We start from the raw sequence: 23,869 nt of genomic DNA, 5'->3' as shown, positions 1-23,869 counted from the left end.
AAACTGTATATGTAACGTTATAATTTTGTGTGAAGTAAATCAATAAAATGTGTTAATTAAATTATGTCTCTTATTATTTCTTTTAAAAATGTTAAATTATTTATAGAAATTAAGTTTGCGATATTTTTTTATAGGGGTAACTAACATTAAGCAATGAGTAGTAAAACGGAGTTATAATCATGTAATTTATGTTTCATAAGATGAAAATTTCTTAATACGTATACAACCTAATTATGTATGTAGATATTAATTACAGTTTGTATTTGCAATTTTGTAAACAGGACTTACAATGTTCCATTAAGAGTGAAAGTAACATTCTAACTACAGTAGAACCTCGATAGTTCGACACTTTGTGGACTAACGGGGTGTCGAACTATCAAGATGTCGAACTATAGGGAGTATATATAGATTTTAACACAAGGAATATTAAAAAGGCGAGTTTATGTTAAGATGGACTGTAATTTAATTAACAATGTACAACTAACAAATATTAAACTGATGAAACAAAATGTATCAACTTACATTGTTTTACAGTGCTGTACTTCTTCCTCTTAAAATAGTTAATGATTAAATGAATAAATGTAAAAATAAACAAACTCAATTCATAATATAGGCTAGATAAAAAAAACAAAATGTATATACAAAAATAAATTAATATGGGACAACTATAACTTGTAACATGGTTACATCATGTTTTACTTTTTACAACCGCAAAATAGTTTGTGATTTTTAATTGTTTTTTTCACTTTGGTTTCTTCGCCCGAGCCGCCTCGTCACGTAATCGTCGAAGAAACAAAATGTCCATTCCAGTCGTCCCTTGTTCCTGTAAATACTGGATCGCTCCTCGAAGAATTTTACACACCTTCGCTGTGTGTCAGTTTTGATTTTTGAGTGGTATCTTCGTCGTCTTCTGACTCTTCTTCACTATCCTCTCTTGATTTTTAAAGCATCAACTATTTCTTCCTCTGAAGTTGGTCCGCTTTCTTCATCTTGTTCCATCCACTCGAAAACATCTGTAGGTGAAGCTTCTTCACAACCTGGGATTTTTTCCATTAAAGTGGCTAGCTCGTCATCTTTAATTTCTTCGTTGAACTCATTTCCCTGGTGGTGGTCCAAGAGCTTCCTCCAAGAACGCACGAGCGTTAGGGATTGAGTTCATCCCATGCCTGGGAAAATCCAGCCAACAACATCCAGCATATCAATTTTTTTTAACTTATCCACTAATTCGACTCCTTCATCTAGGGCTTGAATGAGACATGAAAGGAGTTTCTTCCTATAACAACTTCTTAAAGCGTTACCAAAACTCCTTGGTCCATAGGCTGGCAAAGGGAGGTTATGTTTAGGGGGCAAGAACATAGCTTTAATTTCTCCGTCTTGAATGACATCTACAGCCGGGGTGCGTTGTTGCGTTGTCGAGGGATCAAGAGTGCTTTCATTGGAAGGTTCTGGGACTTTAGATGCTTCTTAATTTCGGGCACAAACTGTTTGTGAAACCATTTCGTTAAAAATGCTCTCTGACATCCAACGCATTTGATTGGTGTCTGTAAAAAACGGGGGAAGGTCAAAATGGTCACCATTCATTTTAATATTTTTGAAGGCTCTAGGTTTCCTGGCCTTTCCGATCAGAGCCAATTTTAATTTATGAGTTTCCTGTTGCGTTACTGCAAGCCAACACCAGTAACTCTGTCCTTAACTTTTTTTATATCCTGCTGCAGCTTTCTCTTGTTTGAGAGCCAAACTTTTTGTTGGGAGCATTCTAAAATTCAGACCAGTTTCATCACAGTTATAGATTTGCTCTCCACTAAGGCCTAATTCTTCAATCAAAGCTTGAAATTTCATTTTAAAATCATGTGAACTATCGAGATTTGCTGACAGTTTTTCTCCACAAATGCTCAATTGTTTAATACCATACCTCTCTTTCCATCTGTCCAGCCATCCAGAGCTTGCTGTGAATTCAGGCTCTCCCTCTTCTTTAAAGTTTTGATAAAATTTTCAAGGCCTTTTTCCTGTAAAATCGGGTCCTGAGATCGGTGTCCCTTTCTCCCTCTGAATCCTAAACCACTGGAAAAGAGCTTCACTTACTATGTTCATACTCAGACCTCTTCATACTCCTCCTCTTGTCTAACGATTCTGAACACACTCTTTTCACACACCAAGACTCAATTTCATTTCTAGACTTCCTCCATCCAATCCACTGTTGACCGACCCAACGTTCAAATCACTCGCCACTTTCTGTACACTTTCACCTTTGTCAATCCTTTTTAGAGCATCTAATTTCATTTCCATCGTAACAAAGCACCTTTTACGTTTTTTATTCTGACATTTTAAAAAACAAACAAATTACAAAGCAGTTCAGTAACACCAACTACGTATGTCTAACGATCGTAAAACAGTAACGTATCACGAAAGGAACAAAAAACGCGTCTTAACTCCCGCAGCGTCACGAGCGAACTGAGTTGACGACTAAGAATAGCGGGTGAGTCAGAGGGGGAGGGGGAGGAGGATGCCTATACAACAATGGCGGGCCCGTCAAGGACACCCACTTGTCCCTGCTGTCACGTTATGTTGGTCACGGCTGGTGTCGAATGATACGGACTGTCGAACTATCGAGTGTTCGAATTAACGAGGTTCTACTGTACTTTCTTTTGCAAAATCAATACCATCCTAACGCAAAATAATCTGAACCTAGAAACAGAAAAATAACTACAATTTATTTGTGATAAAGAAATGTGTCCTAGTACAACAATCAGGTGACAGGAAAAACACGAATATTACTTTAATCGGTACAAGACAGTCAGAAACAGACAGCTGATTGTTGGGCTGAGTCAGAACTCAGCAGCAGATGCAGCATTACAAGGGCTGACCTAGTCTTAATGAGTTCAAGCTGCGGTAGTCAGTAGCTTGCATCACAAGTGCTGAGCTGGTTGTAATGAGTTCAAGCTTCTGTAGTAAGCAGGTTGGGACACAAGTGCTGAGCTAGTTATAATGAAGTTAAGCTGTGGTAGTCAGTAAGCTGGGTCACAAGTGCTGAGCTGATTGTAATAAAGTCAAGCTGCTGTAGTCAGTAGAATGCGTCACAAGTGCTGAGCTGAATGTAATGAGGTCAAGCTGCTGAAGTCAGTAGGTTGCGTCACAAGTGCTGGGCTGTTTGTAATGAGGTCAAGCTACTGTAGTCAGTAGGCTGCATCACAAATGCTCAGCTGAATGTAATGCAGATTGTTCTGCTGTTTGCGGATGACTCTACATTCTTTCGCAAGGGTAAAACACCAGAAGAACCCATCAGCCTAGCAAATGTTCTCTTTGAAGAGGCAGTGGACTGGTACTCTACACACAAACTTTGCGTTTACACAGAAAAAACCCAATGTATGATATTCAGCCTGAAACGAAGTATAGATACCAAAGTAAATGGAAAGATACTGTGCTTTGCTCTAGATACAGGCTAACGTGGAGAGGCCACATCAACAAAGTTTGCAACAACCTGGCAAGAATAACCTTCCTCTACAGAAGGCTTAGAAACATGCTATCTGAGGCACATTTGATCATGATCTACCATGCTTTGTTTCATAGTCACGCGGCGGGCTGTGGGCCTGTGCTTCTCCTTCAGAAGAAACTACTCTGTATAATATTATCTGCTGGTTATGGATATCAGTGTGTTCCAATTTTTTAGAAACTTGGGATCCATACTGTTTTCGGCCAATATATTCTTCAGAGCCTGGTAAATATAAGAGAGCACTTAGACGCTTTCCAATCTAGAGCGAACACACACTCTTACACTCTCTGTGGTTTAAACAATAGGGACTTACCCTACTGCCGGCTTAGTAAGACAAGGGCTGTTTCCCAGTGTTGGCACTCAGGATGTTTAACTAACTCCCTGAGACCGTTGAATGTTTGAAGAAAAAGTGCATTTGAAGTCAAGATTAAGTTATGGTTACTCTCCAAATCATTGGTGGAGAAATGGACCTCAATAACATGTAGTACCACCGTCATGCCTAGAGGTTTATTTAAAATAGTATTTATTAATTTTAAGTACAATGACACAATCTATCCAGCTAGTCTGGTTAAAGATACAGTATTCAAGTATCACGAGTGCTAAGCTGCTTGTAATGAGGTCAAGCTGCATTAGTCACCAGGTTGCGTCACAAGTGCTGAGCTGGTTGTAATGAGGTCAAGCGGCAGTAGTCAGAAGTTTATGTCACAAGTTATTAGCTGGTTGTAATGAAGTTAAGCTGTAGTGGTCAGTAAGTTGCATTACAAGGGCTTAGCTGATTGAAATGAAGTCAAGGTGTGATAATCTACAGGCTGCGTCGCAAGTGCTCAGCTGGTTGAAATGAAGTTAAGCTGTAGTAGTCAGTAAGTTGCATCACATGGGCTGAACTAATTCACATGACGTCAAGTTGCGGTCAGCAGGCTACCTCAGAAGTGCTTAGCTGGTTGTAAGGAGGTTAAGCTGCCTTATTTAGTAACTTGCGTGAAAAGGACTGAGCTGCTTGTATTGAGGTCAAGCTGCAGTAGTCGGCGAGTTGTGTCACAAGTGCTTAGCTGGTTGTAATGAAGTTAAGCTGTGATAGTCAGTAAGTTGCATCAAAAGGGATGAGCTGGTTGTAAAGAGGCCAAGTAACAATTGTCATTTCCACAGATTAAAAAAAATTACTTGACTTCGATGTTGAGTTTCATGTTACAAATATTACTTTAGCCTATTAACTACTTAAGCCTATATAAATAGCTATTACTACTTATTTGTTATTTACGAATAAAGGTTATTAAGAGCTGAGGTGTCAAGAATGTGATGAGGCTGTAACTTACCAGACAGCTAGTTGTCAAATGTTAGTGTAACCAAAAAGATTTTGTAGTTTATGGTTTCCTTTGGATGACGTCTATAGTTGAGGTCTAACATGTATGTCACTAAGTTGTATAAAAATGGCTAATTAATGACTTAAATTACCTAGATGGCTTACAAAACCTCACACAATAGCACATATCTGTATATCTAATAATTAAACATTCTATCTCCCATTTCAACAGGTTTCCTAAGCATACTACGTAAAATTTTTAGTCTACTAGTGTAATATTCTAATATTGTTTTAAAAGCATATTCTTCTATAGTGGTTTTTGCAGTGAAAACATGTTAATTCAGGTGCATCTTGTATTAAAAACAAACTTTCACTAGAGCTAGATTTAATTTTAAGTATCAAACTTATATTTTAAATAGTATTGTACATAAATACAGAGGAACTGACTCTTGTAAGACACAAAATTTTAAGTAAAGAATTTAAAACTGGAGGAACTATTGTAGCTTGTTCTGCTCAAGGAGCCAAACTAGAGGCATTGTCATTTTTTAATCCTTTGATATAAGGTAACTTCTCCGTCAAAAAACATTTAATGTAGCAAAATTGTAATATTACATGTGCAAAATTTGAAGGTTGGGTAAGTGATAATTGTAAAGAATTAGTCAACAATCTGACTGAAATATATTTAAATGACTGACGATGGGCACTTAAATACCTTGCCTTGAAGGGCTGGTGACAGGGAAGTAGGTTTTATCTTTAAATTATATTGAGAAAATAATTTAGGTTATGTTTATTAGATGGCAGATGTATATTTAGAATTAGATGTTCGAATATCTATTTTGTTTTTTTCAAAATATACGTTGTTTATCATTACACACTTGTGTTGATTTACACTCCTCAATCGAGTGTATGTAAATGAATTAACGTAATACTAAGTTTTAGATGAAATTACATTATTCGCCCACATTTACAACATTATATTAGATTTAATTTTTAAAATAGCACTGTATATCACACATAAATTTGCTGTCTACATTGAAGTATTTTTACGAGCTTAGGGTTTTCATCTGGAACTATAACTTTGATATTTTAATAATTTCAGAAATATATATTGAGTCAATGCTAACTAATATTTTTCTAGATATCAAATTACAACAGTTGGTTTTAGATACAGAGAATCAAGAAGAGGATGGGGTTTGGAGGAATGTAATCTTTAAAACAACTAAAGCTTTATTGAATGTTGATACTTCGGTTAGTATACAAAACAGATTTGTAAATTTGTTTAAATCATGTTAATCATGTTTGTTCTCCAAAGCTAACTTATTTAAATAGCACTTTTACACCCATCTAAAACGTTTATATACCTAAGAGAATTAGTCTTTATTTACCTGTAAAATTATTCAATCCTTAAGCACTCAACAATCTCTAGGAATTGATGAAATAAGAGGAAAGGACATTGAAATAGCACGGAAAGGATATATGAAGTAACATTCAACTTTATAAGTTTATCGCTTAAATAAGGAATTTTTTCAGACAATCTTAAAGATATGATTTTAAGATCAATTTTTTAGTTTGGATCATAAATCTTAACATCAAACTATTGGCCACTAGTAGACTTTATGGGTTATGGGTTAAATAATCGAGAAATGCGTTTCATACTATTTAAATAAATAAATACATTTTTTAATGATTCAATGAAACAGAACTGCAATTAAATTACTACCACAGTAATTTATTCCTAACCCAACTGTATACATTTCTTAGTATATATTTAATAAATAAAAGTATTTTGCTTGTTATTTAAAAGGATTTTAAAACATGTGTTTTTATTCACTACAACAATTTTATTAGTTACTATGGAAATAAAGAAATTTATATTTCAAAATAATTTGGGGAAAGTCAAATCTGAGAGCAACAAAATTATCCTTGTGAACGTTTATGATGGAAGAGGAGTATGGCATTTGGTTCTGGGTGATACTGTTCTGGATATTCTTCCTGATGTTCATGGAGTTACTCGTATACGGCAAACCGAGATTTATTTGAAGAAAATTAGTGAATTCAACGTAATCCTGTCATCAAGATTACTGATGGACACAAATTCAAGGTGCAAACTGTATATGTAATGTTATAATTTTGTGTGAAGTAAATCAATAAAATGTGTTAATTAAATTATGTCTCTTATTATTTCTTTTAAATATGTTAAATTATCTATAGAAATTAAGTTTGGGACATTTTTTGTTAGGGGTATCTAACATTAAGCAATGAGTAGTAAAACGATGTATATATGTATAATATGTATGTAAATTTTTCGTGTTAAAGGACACGCAATAATTAAGTAGCAAAGAAATATATTTAGGATATTATAAATAAATAAATAATATTTATTGTTATATGAACTCTTACGAGGTATTAAAATGCTGATGACTGTTGAGACTATGTTAAAAAAAGTTCTTAAGACTTAAAAAGAGTTAAAAATTAAAATATACATACTTTAAAATATGACATGTAAAATAGATTTTGTCAGACGGTACTTTGAGTGTTTCAAATAACCATACTTGACGTCAAAATGTACTTTAAAGAAAAATCTATGTAAAGATTGTGGTTGATCCATGTAATTAATTCTAAAATATGATTCCTACTTTTAGTTCAACACATAAATGCTTGATAGTATTGAAATAAAAACTAAAGTAAAGGGTGATACATTTACAATTTTAAAACGTTAACAGAATATGGACTAGAGTTGTTAAAAATTTATGTTAGACGCATAGAAAAACCCATCCAGTGAATAAAACGGCATATCTATTAGCCAGTTGTAAAATTTAGTTTTAAAAGTGTTTATAGGGTATTTAGCTATTAAAGTTATTAACTTATTGTAGATGTTAACTGATATTACAATATATCTATTTATAGTTTTACCAATTATACAAAAATCAATTAAAGAATTGTGTATTTCCTGGAGTTATATTCATGTAATTTATGTTTCATAAGATGAAAATTTCTTAATACGTATACAACCTAATTATGTATGTAGATATTAATTACAGTTTGCATTTGCAATTTTGTAAACAGGGACTTACAATGTTCCATTGAGAGTGCAAGTAACATTCTAACTGCTTTCTTTTGCAAAAACAATACCATCCTAATGCAAAATAATCTGAACCTAGAAACAGAAAAATAACTACAATTTATTTGTGATAAAGAAATGTGTCCTAGTACAACAATCAGGTGACAGGAAAAACACGAATATTACTTTAATCGGTACAAGACAGTCAGAAACAGACAGCTGATTGTTGGGCTGGGTCAGAACTCAGCAGCAGATGCAGCATCACAAGGGCTGAGCTAGTCTTAATGAGTTCAAGCTGCGGTAGTCAGTAGCTTGCATCACAAGTGCTGAGCTGGTTGTCATGAGTTCAAGCTTCTGTAGTAAGCAGGTTGGGTCACAAGTGCTGAGCTAGTTATAATGAAGTTAAGCTGCAATAGTCAGTAGGATGCTTTACAATTGCTGAGCTGGTTGTAATGAGGTTAAGCTGCGTTATTTATTAACTTGCCTCACAAGTGCTAAGGTGGTTGAAGTGAGTTCAAGCTGTGCTAGTCAGCAGGTTGCGTCACAAGTGCTGAGCAAGTTATAATGAAGTTAAGCTGTGGTAGTCAGTAAGCTGGGTCACGTCACAAGTGCTGAGCTGGTTGTAATAAAGTCTAGGTGCTGTCGTCAGTGGAATGCGTCACAACTGCTGAGCTGAATGTAATGAGGTCAAGCTGCTGTAGTCAATAGGCTGCATCACAAGTGCTCTGCTGAATGTAATGAGTTCAAGCTGCGGTAGTCAGTAGCTTGCGTCACAAGTTCTGAGCTGGTTGTAATGAGTTCAAGCTGTGTTAGTCAGCAGGTTGTGTCACAAATGCTGAGCTGGTTATAATGAAGTTAAGCTGTGTTAGTCAGAAAGTTGCGTCACAAGGGCTGAACTGATTGAAATTAGGTCAAGTTCCAGTAGACAGCTGGCTATGTCACATGTGCTGAACTAATTCACATGAGGTCAAGTTGCTTTAGTCAGCAGGCTACCTCAGAAGTGCTTAAATTGTTGTAAGGAGGTTAAGCTGTGTTATTTAGTAAGTTCTGTGAAAAGTACTGAGCCGCTTGTAATGAGGTCAAGCTGCGGTAGTCAGCAAGTTGTGTCAAAAGTGCTTAGCTAGTTGTAAAGAGGTCAAGCTGTGGTCGTCAGCAGGTTGCGTCACAAGTGCTGAGCTGGTTATAATGAGGTTAAGCTGTGGTGGTCAGAAAGTTGCGTCACACGGGCTGAACTGATTGAAATGAGGTCATGTTGCAGTAGACAGCAGGCTATGTCACATGTGCTCAGCTGGTTGTAATGAGGTCAAGCTGTGGTCGTCAGCAGGTTGCGTCACAAGTGCTGAGCTGGTTATAATGAGGTTAAGCTGTGGTGGTCAGAAAGTTGCGTCACACGGGCTGAACTGATTGAAATGAGGTCATGTTGCAGTAGACAGCAGGCTATGTCACATGTGCTCAGCTGGTTGTAATGAGGTTAGGCTGTGGTAGTCAGTAGGTTGTGTCACAAGTGCTTAGCTGGTTGTAATGAGGTTAAGCTGTGGTAGTCAGCAAGTTGCGTCACAAGTGCTTAGCTGGTTGTAATGAGGTTATGCTATGGTATTTAGTAAGTTGCATCACAAGTGCTCAGCTGGTTGTAATGAGTTCAATCTAGGGTAGTCAGCAGGTTGCATCACAAGTGCTTAGATGTTTATAATGAGGTCAAGCTACCTTAGTCAGTAAGTTGCATCACAATTGCTGAGCTGGTTGTAATGAAGTTAAGCTGTACTAGTTAATAAGTTGCGTCACAAGCACGTGATAAATATGAGGTCAAGTTGTGTTAGTCAGCAGGCTGCATCACAAGTGCTTAGGTGATTATAATGAGGTTAAGCTGCTTTATTTAGTAAGTTGCATCAAAAGTGCTGAGCTGAAAGTAATGAGGTTAAGGTTTGGTATTCAATACTTGTATCACAAGTGCTATGCAGGTTGTAATGAGGTCAAGCAGCCTATTGTCAGATGGTTACTTTACAAGTTATGAGCTGGTTGTAAAGAAGTTAAGCTGTGATAGTCAGTAAGTCGCGTCAAAAGGGATGAGCTGGTTGTAAAGAGGCCAAGTAACAATATTGTCATTTCCACAGATTTAAAAAATTTACTTGACTTCGATGTTGAGTTTCATGTTACAAATATTACTTTAGGTATTACTACTTATTTGTTATTTACGAATAAAGGTTATTAAGAGCTGAGGTGTCAAGAATGTGATGAGGCTGTAACTTACCAGACAGCTAGTTGTCAAATGTTAGTGTAACCAAAAACATTTTGCAGTTTATGGTTTCCTTTGGATGACGTCTATAGTTGAGCTCTAACATGTATGTCACTGAGTTGCATAAAAATGGCTAATTATTTCCTTAAATTACCTAGATGTCTTGCAAAACTTCATACAATAGCACATATCTGTACAGCTAATAATGAAGCATTCTGTCTCCCATTTCAACACGTTTCTTAAGTATACTAAAATTTTTAGTCTACTAGTGTAATATTCTAATATTGATTTAGAAGTGTAATATTCTAATATTGATTTATATAGTGGTTTTTGCAGTGAAAACATGTTAATTCAGGTGCATCTTGTATAAATACAGAGGAACTGACTCTTGTAAGACACAAAAGTTCAAGTAAAGAATTTAAAATTGGAGGAACCATTGTAGCTTCTTCTGCCCAAGAAGCCAAACTAGAGGCATTTTCATTTTTGAATCCTTTGATATAAGGTAACTTCTCAGTCAAAAACATTTAATGTAGCAAAATTGTAACATTATGAGTGCAACATTTGCAGGTTGGGTAAGTGATAATTGTAAAGAATTAGTCAGCAATCCGACTGAATTATATTTAAATGACTGACGATGGGCACTTAAATACCTTGCCTTGAAGGGCTGGCGACTGGGAAGGAGGTTTTTTATATAGTATATATATTTTAAATAATATCGTACATAAATACAGAGGAACTGACTCGTGTAAGAAACAAAAGTTCAAGTAAAGTATTTAAAAATGAAGGAACCATTGTAGCTTGTTCTGCCCAAGGAGCCAAACTAGAGGCATTTTCATTTTTGAATCCTTTGATATAAGGTAATTTCTCAGTCAAAAACATTTAATGTAGCAAAATTGTAACATTACAAGTGCAAAATTTGAAGTTTGGGTAAGTAATAATTGTAAAGAATTAGTCAGCAATCCGACTGAAATATATTTAAATGACTGACGATGGGCACTTAAATACCTTGCCTTGAAGGGCTGGTGACTGGGAAGGAGGTTTTATCTTTAACCTGTTGATTAGTAGCACCACAGCATCTGCGGCGCAGTGCGCCAACGTATAGGTTAGTAACGACGCAACTGTTGCGGTTTGAACAGTTTTACTGGTTAGGTTCACCGCAATACTTGTGACTCCTAAAGATATTGACTTCTAGACATCTAGCAGCTGTGGTAAGTACTATGGAACATCACTGGCCCAAGTAGTTCTCAGAGTATCTGCTAGATCGTAGGAGCGTTCAGTTTTGTTTGTTCTGTAACAAAGCCCTACAAGTGGCTTCACGGGAACCAGTAGTTTACCTCTTGCTGTGACATTTAACCCTCTAAGTGGCAAGCGCCGTCTGAGACGTGTGATACACGCCGCCGAAGCGCCGTCACAGCCATCGCTTCACATTTAAGGCCGTTGCTCTGCAACCGTCCATTATTTTTAGGCCTAGTTTGAACTATCGTATTCTCCATGAAATTGCCTATACATATCATATAGTATAGTGTGTATTCATGTTACTAATGTTTGCTGGCTTAAATGATTCCGACGGTTTTCGTATGACCTGGCGGCAGACGAGAGAACAGCTGTCTACTCGTCTCGTCACTGTTTTGTTTGGTGACTTTGCGTACTGTGATTGTCAGTATATTATTGTTTATCGCGTTGTTCGTGTTACCGGTAAATGTTTAGGTTATTCGTTCGTCATGGAAAATGTTGGGGTACTTTGGGATTATACCGACTACACCAGTATGAGGAACACAAACAAATAAATTTATAGAAAAAAAAAACATTATAGAACGAAAAAGCAACTCTTCAATCACAAACTTACAATGATTATTAATTGTTAATGGGTTTCCTGTGACGCCCAGAAAGCAGCAATATCAAGGATGAGTGAGTCTAGTGGATTTCCGCTTTCAGCAGCAACTGCCGACCGCAACGCATATTTTAGATGTAGGCAACTAGTCATGATCTTGTAAAAAACGAATGGGTAAATCCCAAATTCTCATAGTGTCATCCATCACCAATCTATTACACACACAGTAAAACACGGAAGTACAACAAAGCGACAGACACTTCGGCACGAAAAGTACAAGAATGCGGCGCACAAGCTGAACGGGCAGCGAGAATCTGTAGTCACGTTATCTACTAGATCGCTCGACTTTGACCTCTGTCTAAGGATGGGGAGGGGTTTGCGATAAGACAATTCCTGTTTTATATTTACGAAATATACTGTGCTATGACAAACTAAGCCACTATTATACTATTATAGGCCCTACACTAATGGGAGGAAAAGACAAGCCCCTTCTAGTGACTCGGGAGTAAAAAAAAACCAGTTTATACATAGATTTAGTTTTTCCCATCTAACTTTTTTGTTCTTGTAAATAGAAAAAAATGTATAAGAAGTAATTTGTTTAGAATAAAATTTTGTATATTCTGTGAATTTGACATTATTTTGTAGCTCCAGTAGTTTCAAAGTGACGGACAGTAGAACTTAAAAATTATTTTTTCTAAACAATTTTTTTACACATCTACAATGATATTAATCTGAAAATAATGGTAAGGCACCAAATATTATATTTATTCTTATTCTATAGTTCATAAGGAAAACAAAAATATATAATGTTGCTAGGTTATCACTTAGATAATATTTTCTAAAAATAAGTTTAACGATCACGGCAATTTACCCAAAAACGGCCTGCCACTGAGACCACAAATGACCGCCACTTATAGGGTTAAAACGGTGTTAGAGGTTATGTTTTTATTTTTCTCATGTGATTAGTCTGATTTATTACAAACCTAATTAGTTTTGTTGCCAATGGCTGGCCGTAGCTATCTAAATGATGATGAAATACGCGAGTTCTTTTTGGATTTGAGTAGTGAAGACAAAGAATTGGATAGTGATTTATTTTATTTATAGTGATAAATTAATAATTAAAACAATTTTTTTTTGTTTTTATCTGAATAACCAAAATAAAATACTCAACAATCCAAAAATTGAAAAAGTTAAAAAAACTCACTTTTTGAGCTATGCGCACTAAAAAAAACTCACTAATCAACAGGTTAAATTATATGTGGGAACTAATTTAGGTTATTTTAATTAGATGCCAGGTGTATATTTTGAATGAGATGTTTGAATATCTATTTTGTTTTATTCAATATATACATTGTTTTTCATTACACATTTGTGTTGATTTGCACTCCTCAATCGAGTGTGTAAATAATTAACATAATACTAAGTTTCTGATGAAATTATATTATTCACCCACATTCAAAACATTAACTAGATTTAATTTTTAAAATAGCACTGTATATCACACATATATTTGCTGTCTACATGGAAGTATTTTTACGAGCTAAGGGTTTTCAATGTCTCTGTTATACCCATCTAAAACTTTTACATATCTAAGCCAAGTGGTCTTTATTTACCTGTAAAATTATTCAATCCTTAAGCACTCAACAATCTCTAGGAATTGATGAAATAAGAGGAAAGGGTATTAAAATATCGCAGAAAGGAAGTGTGAAGGGAATGTGAAGGTAAATGTGTGTAATGTGTATTCAACTTTATAAATTTATTGCTTCAATAAGGAATGTTTCCATACAATCTTAAGGTTGTAATTTTGAGATCAATTTTTGAGTAGGGATCATAAATCTTAACATCAAACTATTGGCCTCTAGCAAATTTCATGGATCATGGGTAAAATACTCGAGAAAACATTTTACACTATTTAAATAAGTAATTATAGCTTGCTAATCATAGAAAGAAACTGATACTGATACAGTATCGCCTTAGCTTTAATAATACTGAAATTAAGTTTTTCCAGCTGAATGCCATCTTGAGTAGACATGATGTGATGTGTTATTAGTCTATTCCAACTGAGGTCCTGTGATGATATTCAGTTACTCAATAATAAAATGTTTACCATTTTTATTGCTACCATTGTCTTACTTTGAGTCATATACAGTAGTAGGAGATTAGGTTATTTGAAAACCTATAAATTACATTTTTAAATAATATTCTTAATCCTAAAAAAGTAATAAATGATTATGAGTAATTACTTTATTGTCCCACTGTATGATTTGTATGCTACTAAAACGTTAAGTACTCACTATTTATGATTTGAGAGCATTAAATAACCTCCAATAAAGGTAAGAATGAGATTAAAATGTGTGAAGAGTATTCACCTGATGTTGTCCTGTCAAGATATCAATCTCTACTTCAATTGCAGATACTCCATAAATGTGGTAATTCTTGACATCATCTCGAGGAGTAAACCTGGAATGAATGAAGTTAAAATTAAACTACACAGAAAACTTACTCCTAGTTAGTTTATCACAAACCATATGTTTCTTCATACAAAATACAGATGGAGCAAACAAAACTGAAGTTGACAATCAAAGAAACCAAATCTTCAAAACCCTATTGGCTCTGATATTATGTAGACAAGTTAGAGCAATTCCCTCCCACATTCCATTTTGGCAAAATGAGGTAAGATACTACATAAACGGATAAAGGCTTTACTTTTCAGATTTTTATGAGTCAGTAAGAGATTCTTTTTCAAGTTCAGTTGAAATAATTGAAGATGAGGTAGACTTTATACAGGGTCAAAGGGAAGTGAATCTTATAAATGTAAGGCTATTCTAAAGATGGGGTCTGACTTTGTCATAAAGCATTTGTGTTAACCCTAGAAGTGGCAGGCGCCGGAATTCCGGATAGATGTGTTTGGCCATCATCTAAGTGGCAGCACCGGAATTCCGGCCCGATTACGTTGCGTCGCATTACGTTATTTTTGAAGGAGTAAATATAATCTGATTGTGATAAAAATCATATATTTGGAAAGATGAAGAATCATACTTTACAATAATAACGTATTTTATTAGGTTTCATACTATTTATATATATCCTCTATGGATATATATATAAACAGTTGTGCAGCAGACATCTGGCCCGCCTGCACAACATTTGTTTACTTTCTTGTGTTGTTCCAAGTCCATAGTTTGGAGTTTATTTCAGCTAGTTATTACTTATGAGCTAAATAATAGTATATTACACATATTTTTGTAAATAATTTTTCATAAAATGAGTGAAATCTTTAGAGATAGATCAAGTGACTTGAGAGAACTGCTATTCTGAACTGCTTGAGGAGCTGAATACACATACACTTGCACGGTATATATTGTAAATATAAGTATGTAACATCAATGCGTTTTATATTTATTTTTTAGCTGATTTATAACCAAAATGATTCATAAAAATGGTTTTAGGGTATTGAATACATTATATGTCAACATGTATATATCGGCTTTATGTCTTAACCCTGGGCATAAAAAAAATAAGTGCGTTGGTAAATTTCGTAAAAAAAACAAAAAAGTAAATATGGATATTAAAAAAGTCATATAAACTATATATTTCCGATATCACCAATAAATTCTAGATAAAATGTATATATTAGAATTGTTTTTTTTATACGCTTGAAGTCAAGTACAAAACGAAATCCGAGGATAAAATTTAATTTTCACTTTTCTAAATCTTTTTGCTGCATCAAAAATTTATGACAAGAAAAAAAAATTGTTTTTCTGTAGAACATGTTTTTCTGTGTTCTTTTATAAAAAAAATTATGTATAATATGTTAAGTTTGGAGCATTAGTTGAGGTAGTAATATATATTAGAAAAATACACGAACAGTTGGCCTAAAACACCGTGCCACTACGGAGAAGTTACAATGCCACCTCTAGGGTTAATAAATTTCAAACAAACATAAATGATTTACTTTGTCTCTGTAAAATGAGAACATTTATTGCAAAACAGTACTTATTTGTTTATAATTATGGTCCAATACTTACATGTGAGTAGCATTCAAGTTGATTTGGTTGGCCTTGGCTTTGGCAACTAATTCCTTCCAAGTAGCATTAGGATTCTCTTTCTTAAGTGGTTCTAGTCTCTTTACAATTTCTTCACAGGCTATCTTTGTGGCCTGAAAATTTAAAAAAGAATTAATCCATTGAATTAAACAGAAAAGAATCCTCTTATAATCGTATGGATATAGTTATTGTACTATGTGCTGTTGAACATTATTGTATTGATTTTTAGGCTTGTGGATCAGCTGATATTACTGGCTTCACTATTGTTGCAAACTTATATTAAATAACTGTATATAAAAAGCTGCGTAAATAGTAAAGTTTGTTTTATTTTGACAGTATTATTGTATGTAAAAAAAACATCAGAACTGGCCAAAATGTGTTTCCAATCACCAAAATAATCTCAGTCAACTTGAATTTGATCAACCAAGATATATATTTATCCTTAATATTTAAATTTTATTATATAAAGGCTAAACTTATAGCAACTAAGAATTTGATTAATTTAACATAATTTCAAGAATTAAATATGAGATATTTACTTGCTTTCTAAGTACTATGTGTGTTTTCATCCTAGAGTGGCATTTTTACAATTTTTGCTTCACTAAATTAAATTTTTTCATTCATGTTTTGTGGAATATACTTGTAACTTTTATATTCACAAAACAATATTACTTTTCGGTTATAATCCGTTAATTAAAGCCAATTAAAGTTTCTGAAAGTGTTTGCCTCAAACTGAGTTTTTATAATTGTTTAAAATCACGATGTATAAATACTACTAAACAATAGTTTTGAAATCAAATCAAACTGCAATTTTTGTACGTCAATGACAGTGCATCTCATTTCTAAAAATCAAAACAAAAACTAAGTTGCTAGCTCAATATTTATGAAAGTTAGTCAGTTTTATAAGTGAGAGTGTAAAGGCTGGTACTTTTGTTGTGGCGGTCTTGGTACCATACGGCAGTGAACCACCGAGCTGTTAAGCATACTAAGGCATGCCAAATTATGGGCACTCAGGAGTTGAAGCATTGCAAATTGATAAGCATTTATTTGATAATGCATAACCCTCTAAATCATTACTAACATTACTTTGTTAAGGTTTAGCTCTGCTTGGTGTCTAACAATTTAACTATATGAAGGTACAAGCTATTGACCCCAAAATGGACACCAAAAGTCCAATTCATATTTATGCTAAATTTAGTTATATTGGTTTTCAATGTGCTGGTTCTAAAACTGCCTATATATCCTCTTCCTTAGGAAAGAGGACAAAAAGTTACTTCACCAAATTTAATAAAACTTGAATTTTTACATAATTACAAAGAAAGCGATAATAAATTATTGCAAACATTAACTATATAACTTTGCTGAATTATAAATGTCATGCAAAATAATTTGCGGCGAGTGCCACTATAGATTTGAATTTGGCGCGCGTAATCTATCAGTAGACGCGATAGATAACTACGTAAGTTATCTTTGTAGGCCAAAGTTATTAGACTTGTTTTCGTTTTCACTTACATAATTTGTAAAGAGAATGATTACCTTAAATTAATTTACGACGTAGCCATTTATATGTGTAGATATTGGTTATATTATTTTACATAGTGTTAAACACAAAATAATGACTGGTGATCTTCTTTGTGTTGTCAATTGCAGCTTGCGACGATAATTTGTAACTAACCTTGAGTTACGAATACAGGTAAGATAATTGGTGACATTGTTATTATTTGTTATTGCCAATATTTTACTTTTGGTAGAACCTTAACTTTTGTGGTGTAAATATCTCTTTTCTTGGACATATGTTTTATGTGTTTAATTAATAGTTATAAACACAAATATGAGCCTTATTGTTAATTACTCTCTGGGAGCTATAAGTTTCTATCTGTGAATCGCAAGAACTATTTTTTTTGTCAATTTGGAAATAGCAATTGTCTTTATTTTTATATGACAGTTTACTAATAAACTTAATAATCATAGGTTATTTTTTGCATTACAGGTTGGATACGAGTCTTTGTTTCAGGTACTTAAACAGTTGTTACAATAATTATAATGCTAACAATGCAACTTTAACTTAATAACAACTTAATTAATAACAAGAGATATACAAGCTAGTTTGAATAGTACATTTTTATAAATTAAACTACTTAAACTTTTTAACTTCAATATAAAAACTAATTTATCAAATATTAAAGTTTTTGTTTTAACTGCTTGAATTTTTCCTCCCCAGTAGGTGTTGGTTCGCTATTTTCTCCTAAAAGCTAGGTCAGTCCAATTCGTTTGAAATAATTGTCTTATTACTATTATTGTTTTCAGACTCCTCCTCCAGTCTAATAATTACAAAAGTAAACATATTTTTGGTACCAGTTTGCTTTGTTTAGCTTATTGTGTTCCTATTTTCTCTCATCAAATATGTATAAACCAGACAATATTCCCAAAACTCTAGCGTGGATTAAAGAGTTAAAAACAACTCAGGCCCATGATCAATGCTCTCTATTGGGCATCACACCAGCAGGTACATTTGAGGGAATGAGAGTTCAGCTTCGTGCTTATGTTAAAGAAAAATATAATTAGGTGAAATCGACTCAGACGAAAATGTTAGTGAATCCAAATTAGAAACTACAGCAGCCTCGACTGATGTTACACCACAACAGTCACACAACAATCTGAGGTACAGCCCAACATAGCATACACACCTTTACAACCAATAGATCCGAATATTCAAAATTTGATAATTGCTATGCAACAACTTACACAAACAACAGTTGAACGCACTACAGTAGTAGTGTCTTCACAGATTGCCGAATTATTCTCAAGCATTAATAGAGATAGTGATGCAACATTTCCTTCTGTTGTTCGCGAAATGATTAGAGCCGTGCCTATGACATCAGGTTCATCCCTCCCAGACCTTGTACAATTTGTAATTAAAGCTAAAGAAATATTCAACTTGAAGCTTGTAAGGGACAAACTATTTATTACGAATACTATTGCGCAGACTGAGGGTAGACTTCGTGGTATATGGTTAAATGCTATCACGTCTAATCTTAGTTGGCTCTCACTGGTCCAGACAATACATACTTCACTCTTAACTGATAGAACACTGAGGGAAGCTCAGAATCAGTTCTTGTACCGCCAGCAGACTAACCCAGAGTCCTTAGCTGACTATGTACACAGCATTATTGGAATGTTTACTTTCTTAAACCCTACAGTAGATAATACAGTTGTCTTTACTTCTATTATGACAGGTCTCAATCCCTCCACTAGAGCCTGCTTATCAGGACTTATAACACCACACTGCATTAATGATCTTTTAAAATTGGCCCCCACGGTAGATGATCTACATCTTACATATTATGAAACTCTACAAACAACCAACGTACCCCCATCAACATCCCTTAATAGTCCCAATCCATACAATCAAAGTTTTCAACAGAACAACAAATTGTTTTACAACCGAAACAGTGGCCACTCTAACCACACTAACGGTCAACACCACTACCAAAATTACCGGTCACGTAACTTTAATCGATATACACCTCAAAATAGTCGTAATGGCAGTAATTCACACTCGGAATTAGGAAATAACCATTCAGGCCAATATAATACACCAAAAAACAACACAAGTTGGCGTAACCACCAAAACAGTCAGCAGAATAGGCAAGCTAATTATTCTGGTCAGCCCAGTTCCAGGCAAAAATATTTAAACTTCCCAGGGGGGCATTCTTAGACAGGGAAATCGTCTCCCCTAAACCGAAGGTGAATCGCACTGTCTGATCTATGGCACCTACTTTACCCAAAGTAGATCCCCTTACTATCTGGCTATCCATAAAAGAAATCAAACTTGAAGCATTAATTGACACAGGCTCCACATACTCAATAATATTCGGGTCAGTCTTTAAGGATCTTCAGAAAGGTAAAGGGTTTTACGTCAAATCACTTAACACCAGAACTCAAGCCATGACAGCAAATGGTACTTACATAAATTTCCAAAAACAGACCTGGACATTTCCTTTTTTTGTATCAGATAGCTTACCGGTGGCAGTTGTTTAGGGTTTGGACTTTGTAGATCACAATAAAATGGTGATCAATGCGGCTCAGCGGAAAATAACGTTTTCCTTTGACACAACCTTCATTATTATTCAATTCCAGGACCAGTCAGCTCAACGTAACATAGAACCAACTCATACAGCACCAACATTAGGAGAAAATTTGAACACAAAACAAAAACACATTTTAAAAAACCTATTGCAGCAGTACCCGGATACCATAACATCCTGCCTCAGCAAAACCAACTTAACATCTTATACCATACGTATAACAAATAATAAGATTGTCCGCTCAAAACCTTTTCAATATGCTCCACCCAAACAGAAAGAGCTAAACAACCATATTAAAGACTTGTTGAGTAAGGGTGTTATTCGTCCTAGTGACTTTCTATATTCAAGTCCGGCGTTTTAGTCCCGAAAAAGAATGGTAAAAGTCGCATGGTGGTAGACTACCGTCTCATAAATAAGATGGTTGAGCTGGAGAACACTCCCATTCCAACGGTGGAGTCAGCATTCCAGTATTTAGGAAAAGGTTTCTCATTTTTCCCACCTGGACCTTGTAAGCGCCTTAAATAAATAATCAAATTCCTCTTGATGAGAATTCCAAAATATACAGGTTTGTCACAAGCATAGGTTGTTACGAGTATAACTATCTGCCCTTCGGCTTAGCATCCGGTGGTATGGTTTTGGCAAATTTACTTGACAAAGTCTTTGGAGATATAAAATTCAAATACCTTTTTGTTTAATTGATGACCTAGTTCTCTTCAGTAACAGTTTCAACGAGCATGTACAGCATCTTAAAATAGTTTTAGACAGGCTTAGAGATGCTGGTCTGACTGTTAGTCCTGAAAAAATGGTTGTGGCATCTCCTAAAATCGAATTCCTGGGTCACATATTTCATAATGATAAGCTCAGTCTAAATCCAGACAGAAGTAAACCTATCGACTCCTATCCAACACCAAAGAATTTAAAACTACTTTCTAGGTTTCTGGGAATGTGCTCATATTACTCGAGATTCATTAAAAGTTTTTCTCCGATTTCAGAACCTAAAAAGGAAGGGCTTTCCATACATATGGGGACCTTCTCAGGAGACATTCAAAATCCTAAAAGCAATTTTAGTATCTTCACCTGTTTTGAGGCTACCTGACTTTGAAAAACCTTTCATGTTGCAGATCGATGCCTCTGGCACGGCTGTGGGTGCTGTCTTGACCCAGGAAACCTTGAATGGCAGCTTAGCACCTGTTGCTTACGCTAGTCGTGCCCTGAACCTCCATGAGAAAAACTACTCTACTTTTGAACTGAAAGCTCTCACTGTTGTGTTTGCTTTGGAAGTTTAGAACTTACTTAGAGCATGGAGAATTTTCTCTTTTTGTTGATAATAGTGCACTTTCCTGGTTACTGAACCACCCCAGGCAAATTGGAAAAATAGCATGATGGATTGCCTTAATAAACACATTTAAATTTCAAGTCAGTCACATTAAGGGCAAAGAGAACATTGTTGCAGACTGCCTCTCTCGATTGTACGAGGAGGACCCCACAACTCCCCAACAACATGACACAAGTTCAACACCTTTGACAAGCAAACCCCAAAATCCAACCTCAAAGTGTTTAGTTCTTTTCTCTCTGCCAGAAGCCTTCCAAGACATAAGAGAACATCAAGCCCTAGACCCAGAATTAAAAAATATAATTAAGTAAATTAAGTCTGGACAACAACCTCCAAACTATGAAATAATTGATAATGTCTTAGTTTATAAAACCCCTTCCCAGAGCAGACCCTGTGTTGTTGTTCCCAAAAAACTACACCACATGCTATTTGCCATGTATCACACGTCCCCAGTTGGAGCACATTTGGGAATCTCCAAAACACTAAATCGGTTAAAAAGAACATTTTACAGTACTGATCTTACAACAACAATAACTAACATGGTTAAATCATGCTTACAGTGCTAGCGCTGTAAGCAAGCCCCAAACACAAAATATGGTTATCTATCGTCAGATCTAGCACGAAGACCTTTTGAAAAGATCATGATTGACTATGTTGGTCCTCTCCCTAGAACTAAACGTGGTCACCAATGGCTACTAACCATTGTAGACGCGTTTAGCAAATTTTCAGTCATGATCCCAACTAAGAATTCAACAGCTCTAACTACAGTAAATGCTCTTAAACGAGGCCTGTTTTCCTACTTTGGGTTTCCCCAGTCTATTGTCTCTGATTCTGGTAGTTGTTTCAAATCTCATCAGTTCAAAAAGATGTGCGATGAGCTTGGGATTAAACACATTAGAACTTCTCCTTAATACCCAAAAAGTTCGCACAAAAATATCGGGGTTGCCTTGCAAATTTTCCACCACCAAGACAATACTCAGTGGGATGAAAACCTACATTTTTTTCAAACCGCCTTTAATTCTTCTAAGCATGAGAGCACTGGCACATCACCCTCTGAAATATTTTTGGGATACACTATTCTCACTCCTTTGGAAAATAAATGGAATCTTGACCAACTTCTAGAATCTAATTCTGTACCAAGATACATGGAACAGAGATGGAGTAAAGCTTTAGACAATCTGATCCGTGCTAAGGATAAAGTATCCAAACAGTATAATAAAGGTCGAGCAGAAGTTCCTTTTAGAGTGAGAGATGAATAATGTATCGACTATTTAACCTGAGTAGTGCATCCAAACACGTCTCAGCCAAGTTGCAGCCTATGTAGTCTAAACCTTTGGAAATTGAAACCTTTACATCCCCTGTAACTGTTGCCTTGCGTGACCCAAAAACCAAGAAATTTGTGAGGTCAGCACATGTATCCCATATTAAAAAGTGCATTCTCCCAACTCGACGACAATGATCTGCCACTAGAGATTTCCTCTATTCCGAAAAAGCCATTGTGATATTAGGTTTAATTTGGGTTTATTTTCATTCTTCTTTCTTATAACACCTTATAAAATAACATTTCATTTTCTTCTTCTACTCTTCATTGGGACCCCACATTGGTGCCTGACACTGGGGTGGATTTGGCTAAAGAGTTCACCTGCGTGTGCTCTCCTCTTGCTACCTGGTGTTGGGTTTGGCAATTCTGGTGTTTGGTCCTAACTGTCTACTACACACTTCCACGGGGATGGGTGGTTGTGAGATCTGCCGTTTAGATTTTTGTTTGAAGCATTTACAGCTTCCATGAATTGATATTTATTTATATATATTTTCTGTAATTAATATTGGGAGCAGCAACAGTCTCATTGCCTCCTATACGCAACCCCAAACACACTTCATTAACACATTTTTAACTACCTCTATCCTATTGATTTATTTTTTGTTAAGTTATTACTTAAGGCAATTAGGAATTGGGAATAATTTTTATTGATATATGTTATAAGAACCAACATTATTTAACATTTCCCGTATAGTCGACTAATCAACAAAGTAATCTCCTATATACAACTAGGCTAAAGCTATAGCGAAGCACACACGCCAGTTAGTCAAACTTTATTTATCGCTATAAATGTTTATCTCTGTGTAAGTTATTGTTCGTGTATGGTGTTTTGTTGATAAATATTACTTTGTATTTTCAAGCATGCGTGTTAATTTACAACCATATAATTGTCAGTTATATGTATATTTATTTATATAGAGTGGTTATCCTATCCACAAATTAATGGTTATTACCAATCCTATCCTGGCCTACTAACTTATCATAACTCTGAGCCAACAGTAGTTTTTTCTATTTGAGTTATTGTTTGTTGGCCGTTTCCTTCTCGATCTGAACACTCCATTTAGGGCATACTACTCGCCATATGTCACCAAACAATCTTGATAAACTAATAGGTTAGATAAGTTTAAAAAAAGAACTGTGTTAGCAGACCTATTCTCCACTTATCC

General features: G+C 35.0%; 1 protein-coding gene across 2 annotated transcripts in view; it reads right to left on the bottom strand.

Moving 5' to 3' along the window:
• Positions 1 to 23,869, bottom strand: part of LOC124369924 (xanthine dehydrogenase-like) — a 292,507-nt gene that overhangs the window by 53,213 nt on the left and 215,425 nt on the right. For both annotated transcript variants that reach the window (XM_046828119.1, XM_046828118.1), the window contains exons 22-23: positions 15,944 to 16,074; positions 14,285 to 14,375 (exon numbers count right to left, since the gene is read on the bottom strand). In XM_046828119.1, the coding sequence (XP_046684075.1) occupies positions 14,285 to 14,375; positions 15,944 to 16,074 (222 nt within the window). The remainder of the gene's footprint in view (positions 1 to 14,284; positions 14,376 to 15,943; positions 16,075 to 23,869) is intronic.

Source organism: Homalodisca vitripennis, chromosome X (assembly GCF_021130785.1).
Source record: "Homalodisca vitripennis isolate AUS2020 chromosome X, UT_GWSS_2.1, whole genome shotgun sequence".
NCBI lineage: Eukaryota > Metazoa > Arthropoda > Insecta > Hemiptera > Cicadellidae > Homalodisca > Homalodisca vitripennis.
This window is presented reverse-complemented; position numbering and strand designations above follow the sequence as displayed.